This window comes from Telmatherina bonti (assembly GCF_933228915.1).
Source record: "Telmatherina bonti genome assembly, chromosome: 23".
Classification (NCBI taxonomy): Eukaryota; Metazoa; Chordata; class Actinopteri; order Atheriniformes; family Telmatherinidae; genus Telmatherina; species Telmatherina bonti.
Window position 1 is genome coordinate 23,452,846 of NC_136632.1, and position 14,615 is coordinate 23,467,460.

General features: G+C 40.5%; 1 protein-coding gene across 6 annotated transcripts in view; it reads left to right on the forward strand.

The window, feature by feature from the left end:
- celf2 (cugbp, Elav-like family member 2) overlaps positions 1-14,615 on the forward strand; it is a 262,520-nt gene that overhangs the window by 225,932 nt on the left and 21,973 nt on the right. For 3 of the 6 annotated variants that reach the window (XM_079263083.1, XM_079263084.1, XM_079263085.1), the window contains 2 exons: positions 11,141-11,383; positions 14,375-14,438. In XM_079263083.1, coding sequence (XP_079119209.1) covers positions 11,141-11,383; positions 14,375-14,438 — 307 coding nt within the window. The remainder of the gene's footprint in view (positions 1-11,140; positions 11,384-14,374; positions 14,439-14,615) is intronic. The other 3 variants (XM_079263086.1, XM_079263087.1, XM_079263088.1) reach the window with 1 other exon arrangement.

Consider the following 14,615-nt stretch of genomic DNA (forward strand, 5'->3'; position numbering starts at 1 on the left):
AATATATTTATTTATTCTCCAGTGAGTGGAAACGTATTACATGACTCACTAACATCCACTGAAGGGGTTTATTTGCAAAAATACCATCTTCATTCATGAATATACAAGAAAAAAAGCTTGTAAATGGGTTTCCAATATATGGCCACTATGCATGAAAGGGTTAAGAGCATGTCCAAAAGAGGGATTCGTACACACACAACCGTCCATGATCCAACTACAGACAGTGAAATGGAAACACTTTCAAATAAAATGGTCAGCAGCAGTTTTTGTGATCTGAACTTTTGGGCAGTTTTATTTTCGGCTCTATCTTCTGTATTGACTCGCTCCATGGGTTATTAAATACTACAAATCTCATAAGAGGCAGATCCTGAGAAGAGAGGTGTGTAGTGGACTCGCGGGTCCCTCCACGCCCCTGAAATGATGCGCTTGAATAGACATGTAAATTAATGGAATAAAAAGGAGCCGCTGCAGCGTCTCTGTGTTATTTTGACTAAAGCACGATACAGACATTTCATTAAGACCCCAGGAAATTGTGTCAGCCCATGAAAAAGGGCAGAATATGTGTCTTTTATATTGTAACAACAAGGTTTTTCCCCTTCTAGGCCTTATATAAAGTTGTAGGAGCCAAAGTCCAACCAAAGAGCAACTGAGAAGAAAACCTAAGAATAAAAGTCTCAACACAGAATAAAACCATATTAAAATGATACAGACGCCACGACACCGCCAGACAGAACAAGAACCCAAGTCTTCTGGGTGAAAGTCTATAATGTGGTCTAAAAAGGCAAAGTGATCATATTATTGTTGGTCTTTTTTTTAAATATAAAGGTAAACATCCTGCTTCATTTCACTTCATTTTGTGACTCTGTTAGTTGATTTATGGTATTTTCAGCCCTTTAGAATGTTTTTTCAAGCACCATACCATAAATCGAGCAATTCTTTGGACATTGTAAAAAATACATTTAATTTTCTCTTTAATTTTCCCCATGAGTGATTATTTTACATGGAAATATAGCAGAAATCAGAGCACAGCTGTTGGTGAAGCTTCTTAAACTGGACCTTAATTACAGCTGAATTTCCGGAGGCAAAAACTGGAGTAGCTGTGGTACAATTGAATGAATAGGGAGGGCAAAAACGTATAGTGAGACTTAAATGCATGGGGAGGGAAAGAGGAGGCTTAAGTATTTATTTAGTTTATTTCAGAGCTCCAACATCAGAAAACATGGTGACAATGGAGTTTTTGGTGATGCACAGTGATTGGAGGAGATTTAAATATAGGTTAGGAAGTAGACGGCTACGGTTTGTGCGTCAAATGTATTGTAGCTTCTTTGTTCCTATTTGTTGCTGCTCAGACATGAGCTACACAATCCAACACTGCCATCGTGGTTTCTGTTGGTACTGCTCCGTTTGTTGCAAATGGGTATGCTTCCCTTCGCTCTCTGAAAGCACAATGACTTATGTATGTAAAAGATGCAGAAGATGGAGAGAAGGTTCCGCTTGTGTATGATGTATATTTAAAGCAAAGCACAAATGAAGCACTCCACACAGAACTTTGTGTTGGTTGTTGTCTTGGCTTTGCATGTTTCTGTTATTTTGCACCATTGGCACTGACTCTGGCAGACGTGCAGAGTTTGGACCACAGTGAAGCTGTTGTTTATTCCTGGTTGGATAACCGGTTGGTAAATCTACACCACAGTAATGAATTACCGAAACACGTAGGTTAAAACTAAACAAAGACGATAATGACCAACAATGCCATTCTTCATTAATTCCTATTTAATTTGTCTTAAAATTGAACAAACGGAAACATTGTAAAACCAATTAAATGAATAAATAGAAAATTGATGAAACCAGACTAAATTCAGACACACATGGATATCTGGAAGGTTTTGACTCTATGATCAAGGTCTTTTGTTAGTTTTAAGGTGTATTTGTGACAATAGGTTGAACCAAAGTGCACATTGGAGCTAGGTCCGGCCATGCAAACACCTGAGCTTCCTGCATTCCCTTCAGCAGTGGGAGAAAAGATGGTTTGACATTTAAAGGCCGTGTGAGTGGTAAATAAATGAGATGGAGACGGTTTAGAGCACACAAACTGTCATTAAAGCAACCAGATTGATTTTAAAGGTAAACAGCTCGGAGCTTATAAGTTTACTTTGGGAAGCGTGGTGTGATTTATTAGCAGAGGAAAGTCCCGGTTAAGAAATTTGTGCATTTCACATATAAGAGTCGGAACTTTTTAGCATCTGGACAGCGAGACGTCACATCACAGGATGACAGCTGATCCATATACTGTAATTACATGATTATGAATGTGGATGCCACATTCATGTCAGGTGCTTATTTCTGTGGCTACAGTATCATTTTGACACCATAGGCTGTCACACCGAAAGCCCACACACACCTTAACGTCAATCACAGGCAATAACAAGCCATCTAACATGCAGCACAGATAGTTTCTGTGTTGTAGGAGTTTTAAAAGATTCAACCCTACTTGCTAAATGATTAATGTATAGACGCCATGTTTTACTGCCTGTGATGATCCAAAAGTTTAAACATCTGCTGGAAAGGTATGCATCTAAGAGTGGCATATTTGTGCATCAGATTTGTCATAAAATTGCAAGAAGCAGACAAAAATAACATTTCTAAAAGGAGTGTTTTTCCCTGTAGAAACTTCTCACAGAGAGAAATGTTCCTGTGAGACCTAAGGTGCTTTATGCTTGTTTTTTTGTAGGTGTGAAAGTTGTGCAACATGGCATGCTGTCTGTCTGTAGCTAGAAGTTTGTCTCCAGAAATAGCTTCAGGAATGAATTGACGCTTTGCTACAAGCAACAAATCAGTGACATTTTGTTGAAATATCTGTATCTAGAGAGCGTTTAGTACACCTCTTTCCTTTTTTTATGGCCATAAATAAGTATTTTCATTATGTTCCTGCATTCTTGCATGTTAACAATCTGCTGGGGACTCATGAATTGTGTTTTGTGGCTAACGAGAGATGAGAGGTTTCCATTTTTGTTAGAAAATCGGCAATTAAAGTGAATTAGATGTCTCAAAGTTTCTTTTACACAACATGAGATGTAATTACATCCAGAACATTAAATAAAAATTGCAACTGCAGACTCATCAGTTCTAAAACAGCCTTTCTTTTTTCTTTTTTTTAAAGTATTGGCATGAAAGTCTATAATTGAGAAAGATAATCGGAAGAGTCATCCATGTGTGCTGTAACTGTTATTGACAATATAAGTTACTGTGATTCTCAGAATATCTTTTTTTCTAAATGTGTAATTTTTTATTGTATTTTAATTATTTAGGGTGGTTGAGGTAGTAAAACTGCTTGTCTTGTGACTTGACAGTCGGCAGTTCGAGTCCTGCTTCCCTACGCTGCGGCAGTCCTGAGGGGAACACGATAGTTCTATGAGGGCCGGTCCCAAGCCCGGATAAATACAGAGGGTTGCATCAGCATCCAGCATAAAACACCCCTGGTGACGCCCTAAGAAGGGCATGCTGAAAAGGAACAACATTTTCTGATCATTTTTTCATCTTCTATTTTAGTTTGTTTTATAATTAGTTTATTTATATATTTATCAGTGGTGTGGGATGCTAAGATGAATATTCTGTAAATTAGTTCAGTTATTTCCTGTGACTCAATCTGAGCTATGCTGCTTTTATGTACTTCATGTGCAGCTCTTACACCAGCAGTAGCATATTTAAAGAGGATTTTTTAACAGCAGACTCCTTCTCAAACCAGACTATTAAATTCTTTCTATCGTCAGCCGTAAGATGTTTCCTCTCTGTGCACCAAGAGCTGCAACAGGCACAGAAGAAGAGTTGGGTTTGTTGCTACTTCCTCCCACTCGACAAGCGTGTGAGACAACATAAATATATGGCATTACATTGTATCCTGAAGGCTGTGTTGGAACATCGATTGTAGTAATCATGACTTTGAGGGAATTAGACTAGTTTTTTTTTTGTTTGTTTTTGACTGTGCTGCAGAAATCAGCCATGCACAGCTGGACTGAAACTGAGCAGTCGGACATCTTGCAGACTCCAACATGTTCAGTCTTGTCTTTTTCTGTATGCAAGTGGTTGCTGTCAGCTTTAGAGCCTGTGTGAGATATTTCAGATAATAAATTTGGGTTTCTGTAAAGAAAGAGTGAGCCGTGCCCGTACCTCCAACTGCTGCACCATTGTTGGAAATGAGCTTGTGCACCCAGATGTTATGTTATGTTCTCATCAATTCCAGTTTGACATGAGACCGATAAAACACTTTGGTATAACACTCAAAAGCCAGATGTTAGCAGGTGTTTTCTCCCAGTAAAGACATATTTATGCTTCCTCACGCACATAAATGGGGACATCCATTTCAAACGTTTCCATACGTCACCGCCCTCATACTTTCAGGACTCCTAAGTTGCCATAGTGGTGAATCAGTTCATTTACCAGTGGCAGTGCTGAGTTCAGCATTAACTTACACATTTTGACACAGGTTGGGATTAGTAATGCACTGCAATAAAGTTGTTTACTGCCATCCAAAACCACCACCAAAGTAGAAAAATAAACTCTTTCCTCTGATTCTTCTGTCTTCTTCAGGTCCGTTTTATTTGGCATTGTTTTCAGTTCCTCCTCCTCCTCTTCTATTGTTCCTTTCTTTTGCTGGTTGCATGTCAGCCATGCAACTCAACACTGCCCCCATGTTTTTGTGTGATATTACTCAGCTATCCATCATGACAGAAGACAAAGCGTATGGAAAACAAACCATATTAAACACATAGGCGACGCAGGAGATGGACAAAACTGTCATTAGCATCAAGCAAAAATGGGCTTTTATCATGGTTAAGACACCATAAGGGGACGGAGCCTGCTCAGGCTGCTGGAGCTGACCAGTCAGAAAAGAAGGAGAGGTTTGTATAATTTTAGGGAATCAAACAACCATCTTCTGTTTTCCAAAGTTATTGTTTGTGCAGTGATGGAAATTTTCAAATGTAAATCTTGACTCTTTCCACTTTATCCCACACAAAGCTGAGCTGGTCAAAATTCAGACGAGGTTTACATGAAGGTTTTTCATCTTTGATAAATTATAAGCAAATCTCCAAATGTGTGAACCAAAGACGGTTTGTTTCTCTGATCAAAACTCCTTTCCTTCAATATACAGGCCAGTCACATGAAAAACTGCATAGCACGGCCTATTTTCCAGGAATAAACAGCAGCATAGAGCACAGAGAGCTACAGCTCTCACTCTTCTCCCAGAGCAGGGGTCTAATTCTGAGTTGCATTTCCCCCCGATTCACTGGGTGTCAGCTGGAGTGATGAGATATTTAGCAGAGGAGGGATAGGGAGCTCCTGTCTCAAGGGGAATAGTCTCCAACGATGAGGCCCCAATCTAACCCTTTCCCTCTTATTGCATTTCTATCATCGCCTCTTCTGCTTTATCTGTCTGTGGTCAGAATAAAGAGGTAAAATGACTGCTCGAGAGATGCAGTAAATATGACTGAGCTGCCGTCAGACAGGAGACATGTTCATTCAGCCGATAAAGTCAGGTTCTGGTCCTCAGAGGACGCATGCTTTCCTCTGAAGATACAGTTAAAATGCAAGATTTTACATGTCTTGACTAACAGGACTGATTTTAGATTATATGACTCTTTTCAGAAAAGCCATTGCTTTCTATGTGAATGCTACTTCACGTGCCATACTTGGTATTTAAAATAGTTATTGCAACTTTTCTTCGCCCTGTGGAGCTACGGTTTTATAAAGTTTTAAGTTTACAAACTCATTTGAATGTGAGGTGCCTCAGACCTGCATATTGCAGGATATGCAAAGAGATTTATGATTTCCGTAGGTGTCCATTTGCATCTTTCTCCTTAAGTGCAAAGAGAATAATTATGGAAATTCAGTCATATTAAAGTGTTCAATCCCCTGACAAGCTAATAGCACATTGCTTCTAGATGATGACGCTATGCATGATCAGAATAATGACTAGTTTAAAAGTTTGCTCAAATCAGAATATCAGAGTTAACTGCAGCAATAAAAGTGTTTGTAAGCTTTTTACTACCAGCTTCTTTTTATTGCTGCCATTACTGAAGAATGTAGCTTCATCGAGATAATAAAATGTTATATTTCAGCATTTCTGTCTGATGAAAAGATTAAATGAACAGACCGAACTTTGAGTGGTTTCTGCAGAGAAAAACAGCTGTTGCCTAAAGGTTGTTGCCTGAATTGATGTCTGTGAAGTGCCCTGAGATGATATTGTTATGAAGCAGCGCTATTCAAATAAAGCTGAAATGAATTGCTAAATACCCAAATGGTGAAGCAACCTGACACCATTTTTGAAAACCTGGTTTGAAATTAGTGAACTCAGCCATGTAGGTTGCATTACCTCTGGTTGTGATTCAGTCGAACAATTGGTTGTCACACAGAAACAAGTCCAGAGGAGCAACAAACAACTGTGGTGGACATCTCAAATAGGAAAATGAAATTCCGCTATTATCTGGGAAAATCTAAACGAAATGAAATGAAAAATACTTTATTAATCCCCAAAGGGAAATTCAATATTGTATTATATAATAATTAATTTGAGGATGTATTGTTCCGGAGGCTGATGACTGCTGGAAGGAATGATCTTCTGTATCTTTCAGTGTACAGTAAATTGTAATTTCTGATACTTATATGCATTACAGCAAAATTATACAACTGAGTGCCAGTTTTTTCCAGTTTTGTCTTAATTAGCAGTTCCCATCTGCCTTGACGAGAAAGGTGCGATTTTTGATTCAAAATGCCAGCAGCCTATAGTTTTGATGTCATGTTGGCAAGTGTTGATAGCTAGCTTTGCTTTGCAATTATGCTTTATGTTCCTGTTGAGTTTCGTTAGTGGCTCTTTATGTTTGACAGCTTAAAGATGAGGGATTTGCTGCTGTTTCAGCCCCCATATCTGTATTCAGATATGAATTCAGCAGCATTTACACCAGGGACAGGCAAAGTGGGTCCTGCAGGCTTTAGATGTTTCTTGCTGCTGCAAACTTCAGCTGTTGATAATTAATGTAAACCAGGTGTGCTGGAATAGTCTAAAACTTACTGGACTTTGGCCCTCAAGGGCCGATTTTGCCTTTACCCGACAGACTGAGGAGAAAGTTTTACAGGGAACCCAATTCTGGTGGTAAAAAAAAAAGTAAATAACTAAAATTGTGACATATTTAGTCTTTTAAAAAATAGTTTTCAACTCATGAGCTTCATCATTTAACTTTTTTTTACAGTCGTGTGAACAAGAAAGTATACCCTCCTTCATATCTGAGCTTTCATGTATCAACTAACGGTCTTCCCAGGAGTGGAACTCCCAGAAAGTTAAGCCCGATATCAGACTGTGTAATGCACAGACAGGGTTGCAAGAGAAAGCCTGCAACCCTGCATGTTCATTTTCTTTCCAAAAGGAACACTGCAACACAGCTTTAGTTTGCAAGACTTACAGAACAATGTCTTGTGGAGAGATGATAATTCATTGAATTAAAAGGCATCTTTCATGTCCCTCAAGGTCGCTGTACAATAAATAAATAAAATACAGACACAAAACTGTGGGACAGAGTAATTAGAGAGAGTATGCTTTCTTGAACAGGTGTGTTTTGGGGTTGGATTTAAACAGAGGTAACTAGTCGATGTGTGAGATGAGACCAGTGTTTGCTCAGAATGCACAGCAACATGTTTCTAGAAAGTTTAAAATCATATCAGCACAAACATCTCATGCTAACTGTCAAGCACGGTGGCGGAAGTGTAGTGATCTGGACTTGTTTTGCAACAACTTGACTGAAACATGAACTCCTCTGTTGACCAAAGACAGAGTCAGATGTGCAAACATCTGTCTGGCAGCTAAAACTTGGATGACAGTCTGTCAAGCTGCAGGATAATGATCCCAAACACAGCAGCTGACTGATGAATGATCCAGCTCAACCTGAAATGTTGTGATGGGACCTCAGGAGAGATACATAACACAACAACAACATGATACATGGCTACAAGCTGTTGAATCATGCTCTGGTTGTAGTTTTACACACATTCTGGGTCAGATAACGGGGGTCATCATGCATGCTGGAAAGCATGTAAAACAGTCAGGTATCACTGATATAATTTCTGAAACTGTATTCAAATTTGACATGACTGACACATTGTGCCATTGTGTAGCTGTGAAGCTAAACATTAGCTTAACTGGAAGCACATTCGACGCTCACTCCCATATAGTCTGTCACACACTCCTAACACACACTGTATCTCTCAGTTCTAGCATGTGTGTCATCTGCAAAGTAGCCAAATCCCTTCTCTCCTTCACCGACTGCGGATCCCGCCTCAAACTAAATGTTTCAATCAAAAGGTTTTTATCCTCCTGTGGCAGATCACCCTTGTTTTCCGACGGATTCGCCCCCAGTTAAGCTTTGATTGCTCTGTGCAAGTAATGGCGCGTTGCGATGGATTAGCACTTCCAGCTTCAACGTCATGTGTCCTTTGGTTGTGTGTAAGCAAGCGCTGGAAGTCCAGCATGTTATCTGTGTCACCTGTGTGTGTTCATTTATATTACATTCACACACACACACACACACACACAGCTCTGTGAAGTAGAAATCCACACAATTAAATACACTTCTAGCGATTGTCCACATCTCTAAATCTCCCTCTTGCCCTCTCACCCTCTCCTCCTGGTTATCCCTATCACTCACACACACACACGCACAGACAACAACACACACATGAAGTCTCTCTTCATATGAGATGATGAAATAGTTGGAGAAGTCAGGAAATCAGTGTCTGCTGAAACCGTTTTGGACTCAGAGATAACTGAGCCCTTGTGGGGGAAAGAAAAAAGCCCACTGGCTTTAGAGTGAAGTTTCCTGTGTGACTGTGTGCGTGTCCTGTGTGGCTGAGTGTCTGGGTGTGTGTGTGTGCGTGTGTGTGTGTGTGTGTGTGAGAGAGAGAAAAAGAGGGAGAATTTTACAAAGCCTATTTAATTGAGGGTGTATTTTTTTCAGATTTTTCTGCCGAGTTTGTTTGTGATGAAGAAATGTGTTGACTAGTTTTTTGGGGTGTATTTTAGGTGTTTGTGTCCAATGCCATTCTAGAAACTTCTCAGGAAGTCGAAGCGTGAATTGATGATGATTATCTTACCCTTTAGGTCAGGGGTGTCCAAAGTCGGTCCTCGAGGGCCGCTGTCCTGCAGGTTTCCCATGTATTCCTGTTCCAACACATCTAGCTTCCACTAAATGGATCAAACAGCCAATGACGTGCACAACTGATTAAGCTCTACTACTAATTAATTTGAATCAGGTGTGTCTGAGCAGGGATACATAGAAAACCTGCAGGATTCTGGCCCTCGAGGACCGGAGCTGGACACCTCTGCTTTAGGTGATCTAAAGAAGTTTTCCAGGCATTTATATCCTTTCCAGAAGGTTTACGATCCCGCCACAAAATCGGTTTATTTAGAAACTCTTAAAGCCACAATGACTGATCAGATCAAATCAAACTTTATTTCTTGAACACTTTTCATGGCACAGGCATCACAAAGTGCTTCACAAGATAAAATCAAGTCATACGGATTAAAAATAAACAGTAGATATCAAGATAAAACAAAGACGCAAGCTCATACTACTGATCCATGATAATGCCATTATTCATTATATCTTCACTATAAGACAGATCACTATCATTACTATGTTGCTAAGAGACCTCCATTTGACCTGGAAATAATAATAAAACTTCCTCTTGTTCAACAATGAGCTTAAATTGACAGTAATGTCCAATCAGGAGCAGCCAAAAATCAACAAGTGAGCAGGAAAAAAAAAATGTTATACTTGGAAAATTGCAAAGAAGATGCATTTGAGGGACCAAAAAGTGGCTGATTTGGGGTCAGTTTTGTGGAGATAGTACGTAAACAGTAGCAAAAATAACTGGAAATGAGGAAAAAATATAAATCTGTAAATAGTTGGTCACTGTTGAGCTGTGTGTTATTCCTGCAAAGTACTGTTAGAAAAAAATATCCTGAATGCTTCTGTATGTATCAATACATTCATTTGACCCATAGACTGTATATAGAGATGGATGGAGCCTCCGTGACGTCACCCGTAGGTTTCTGAGAAGCTGAATTGAAGCTCGGTGGGCGGTTTCTACCGTCGCCATCTTGGCAGCGTCATGCGTGTCGTCTCACCCAGAAAATACAAATATGGGCAAAGAGATGGAGCTGAGAGGGGGGCTGTGAGCGTCATGGCGGATGATTGACATTGAGCAAACTCCGAGCTACCTATAGCTAAGAGCTAACCGAGCTAACCAGGAGATAACAGGAGCTAACCAGCTAACGGAGGTAAACGGACTAAAGCTAAATCACTTTGTTAACCGGCTAAAAACCGCAGTTGTTCTATGTTCTTCTGACTTGAAGCGGGAGATCAGGTACCTGTCAATCAAAAGGACACGCCCATAAATATGCCAAATTTTTAGATTAAATTACTTTTAAACGGGCGAGTTAGAAAAAAATTCACTCCCCACACAGTTGTCATGAAGGTAAACCTGACCTATAAACTGAAAATGGACTTTTGAACCAGGCTGTAAACATGTTTATTTCTGCTGTAAACATGTTTATTTCTGCTGTGAAGTTGGTCTTTTTAACATGGGAGTCTATGGGGATTTGCTCTGTTTTGCAGCACCTAGTGGATGAAGGGGGAACTGCAGTTTTATGCACTTCCACATAGGCTTCACTTTTTACCGCCAAAGGCTCTGTTCATCTTTCTCATACAGTCTATGAATTTACCTGGTTTTAGCCTCATAATGGAGGCTCTCCTGAAAACATCATGCCTGCATGCTGAATGGGACGAAAGCTTCTACATGCATCTTAACATTAAAAAGCAAACATTTTAATATGTGTTTTAAGGGTTAATTAATTTCTCATTATTTTACACTGATGACATGAAGTGTTTTGCCTTTTTGGTGTGTTTTCTTCCCACCTTTAAAATAAGGTGTCAAGTGTGGGTTTACACGAATCTTCCTTCATAATATTAATTTTTACTTCCCGCATTCCTCCCTCCCTTATTTTCATTTCATCCTTTCCTTTACTCCTCTTCTTGCTTTTTGCTTTTGCATTCCCCCTCCTCCTCTCTTACTCCTCTTCCTCCCCCTGCAGGGCTGCTCGTCTCCCATTGTGGTGAAGTTTGCCGACACGCAGAAGGACAAGGAGCAGCGGCGTCTGCAGCAGCAGCTGGCGCAGCAGATGCAGCAGCTCAACAGTGCGACCACCTGGGGGAGCCTGACGGGCCTGGGCGGCCTCACTCCGCAGTATCTGGCTGTAAGGGCCGCCGCCGCGTCGCCCACCATCAACACCACCTCCTCCACCCCTTACTGCAGCCCCATGGCCGACGCAGCCGCAGTCAGTGCCCCAACCTGAACAAAACAAAAGCAAATCAAAAATATTCTGCTGACCTGCCACCTTTTTCCCACCCCATCCTTTTCTCACTTTCCTGTTTGTATAGAAAGGGGATGAGGTTTCTTGCTCGGGTTTAAAACTGAGGGATGATTATATTTCATCCTAAATATTTTTTCTGTTAAACTGAGCTGAAGAACTCAGCTTGCAGTGGATAAGTGTGGATTTTCAAGGTCAGGAGAGGTTTGTAAAGAAAGAGAAGGAGGAAGGAAAATGCTTTTTTGTTTGTTTTTATCAGATAAAATTGAGAATTTTTCAGTCAAAAAGCCTTTTCACATGGTGTGTATTAAAAAAGAGAAGTCCATTAGTTGATGAGCGGCTGTTTACAAGCCTGTTTATCATTTTGATTCTCTCCTTTCCCCATAGAGGAATATGTAGCCACTCTGCTGCCCATAAAAGGTGGCTCTAATTTTTGTGTTTGGTTTACCGTAAATGAAACCATAATTTATAGATTGGACATTTGCACTCTTTTAAATGAAGCTTTAAACTATCGATTGGGACCATAAAACTGTTGGGAAAATATTTACAGCAGCAACAAATCAACTGAGAACAAGCGTAAAGAGTTTCTGGCTAGATGAAGCTTCATGCGTCTGAAAGCAAGGCAGAGATGTGAAAGAGAAAGTAGACCATCTTCATCATCTAAGTTAGTAGGTATCAGGTTAGAAGGTGAGATTACTGTGTTTTAATTAAGCTTTAATTGACTATGAGGAAAATGTGACCAGCATTTCCACCATTTAAACATTCAGCACAGCTGCCAGTCCCCACAGGAGCGGATGTCCCAGTTAGTTCAGGCCAAAACTAGACCACGCAGCGCTCGGAGAAACTGGAAAAAAACCAAAAGACATCTCTGACGTTGCAGGGCTCAGCATGTTAAATGTTAAAGTGTTGCCTGTTTGGAAGGCTTGCAGCTCAGACTCTTCTCTGTAAAACAAACATGGTAGCACGGCTTCACTGATGATGATCTGGCCTCGTTTCGCAGCCACAGAACTTGGACACCTCACAGTCCGACTGGACCACAAACCCCTCTGTAGCCAAGGTATTTTAGAGTTAGATGCAGGTCCATCTGTGTGACTGCTGAAGCTTGGCAGGAACGGTGTCATGCAACAGGACAATGATCCCAAACAGAGCAGCAGATCTACACCAGAATGACTGAAAGAGGAAACAATCCAGACCTGAAGCCGGTTTAATACATTCCTGTGACTCTGAGGTTGGATGTGCCTGAAACCAAAACCTGGAAAGAACCAGATGATTCCTTACTTCCTGATCCTAAAGCCCGACGTTAAAAATGTGTCAGAGCTGCATTTTTATTTGTTCACAGTTTGCAAAAGTCTAAATTCTGACATCCAACAAATTCATTTGCAAGAAAAATGTGGTAAAAGCTTCAGACGTGCACAAATAGCATCAAAGCCTCCTTTAAACATTTATGAGCAGGCTAAACTGGACAGGTGCTCATTGATAACTTGTTTTTGCTTCCTATTCACCAAAAAAAAAACATGAAGGTATCACTGGTTTGTTTACTTCCTCACCTGCTGCTTTGTTCCGCACATGGAGCTCCGATGTTGCAGCGATGTGCTTTGATCAGAATGGACCAATGTGGTCGTACAAATCTATAGAAATATTTTCATATTCGACTCTAAATAAGTGCCAAACCCGGGAAAAGATGCTTAAATATACAAGATTACGAATTAATTGATGTTCGTCTTCATCTAGTTCGTGCATCTCTATCGAACCCTTTCATCTTGCCGTTCTGTTTACAAGCTGCAGTGAAAATGTGGAACACAGATTCCATTTTCTTCTCAACCCGTCTGCAGATCTTTAACTGTATTTGATGCTTCTTTTATCCCCCCCATCGCCCACCGTCAGCACCTGCAGCAGGTCCCGGTTTCGTTCAGGGCACATTATTCACATCAGCCTTTCCTGATTCCAACCCTGGTCTGACTGCTCGGAGAGTCCGCTTCGTTTGGCCAGATGAATTCTGTTTCGGATGAAAGAAGCAGACCAAATACAGGAACAATTGTTGTAGCATTGCATTGTGGATAAATACATAGCGAAGGCGTTAAGAGTCCTTGTCTGGTGTTCATACTGCGTCCATTGTTGCAGAGTATTTTTGCAGGATAGTTGCAAAATAAAAAACCCAACACAGCGATAGTTTCATCTCCGTGTTTGACTCGCAGGTGGAGGAAACAAACAGGGTCTTGTCCTTTCTTTTACTAAATACTAGCGCAGCGCTATGTTTGGTGAGAATAGGGATAAATTATTCCAATGGTTTGGCTGCTTTGACCAAAGTGCAGCGTGAATGTGATCTTGGTTCGCATGGATACACCCCCCCTGAGATGATTCAGAGCGGCGGAGAATCCACTGAGCTTTAACGAGAAGCTCATCGGTTGATTTGATTGATTTTTTTGGGACGTTTCAGACACCTCATTCTCTTCCTCTTTCTCTGCCTTGTGTACTTTTCTGCATCAGCAACACAAACATCCCTCCCTTACTGGATATTAAGTTCATTAAAGGGGAAAAATTTGGCTCCCAGATTTTTCTGCTCTTTCAATCCTTTTTCTCAGTTGTTTGAACAGATTAAGCTTATTCTTTAGAAAAGAAGAAAAAGCTCACAATAGAAACAAGATGTTAATTTTCTGTTAATTTGAGCCTTTGAAGGATGAATTTTTGACACTATCAGTATTCTGTTTTTGTTTTGGAATCTAATTAGTCGACTAGATTAGTGCTTTCATGCACAAGTTGTCTGGGAAAATCATGGTGGAATACAAACAAGAGATCAGACTATATTAGCAAGTTCATTTGCGCTGATACAAAAAGCACTGCAAGTTTAGCTTCTCTGGTTTAGACATGTGGCACACTTGCATTATCCCTCCAGCTGACTTTGTTTCTCCTTTCTTCTCTTTCTGTGCCGTGTCTCTCCATCTCTTTGTCCCCCTCCAGTTGCTTCAGCAGGCGACCTCCTCTGGAAACCTCGGAGCTTTCAGCGGGATCCAGCAGATGGCCGGTAAGTCGAGAACCGCTTGATAGATTTGTTTGAAACCGCAATCTACCACAGCAGTGGACTCTTTGTTGTGCCTTTCTGCATTTTTTTTTTTTTCCCAAAGATGTCTAAAAGAGGACCAAAGAGCATAACAGATGAACTCGCGTGGTGGAGTAAAGAGAGCTCGTTGCCCTGAAGATT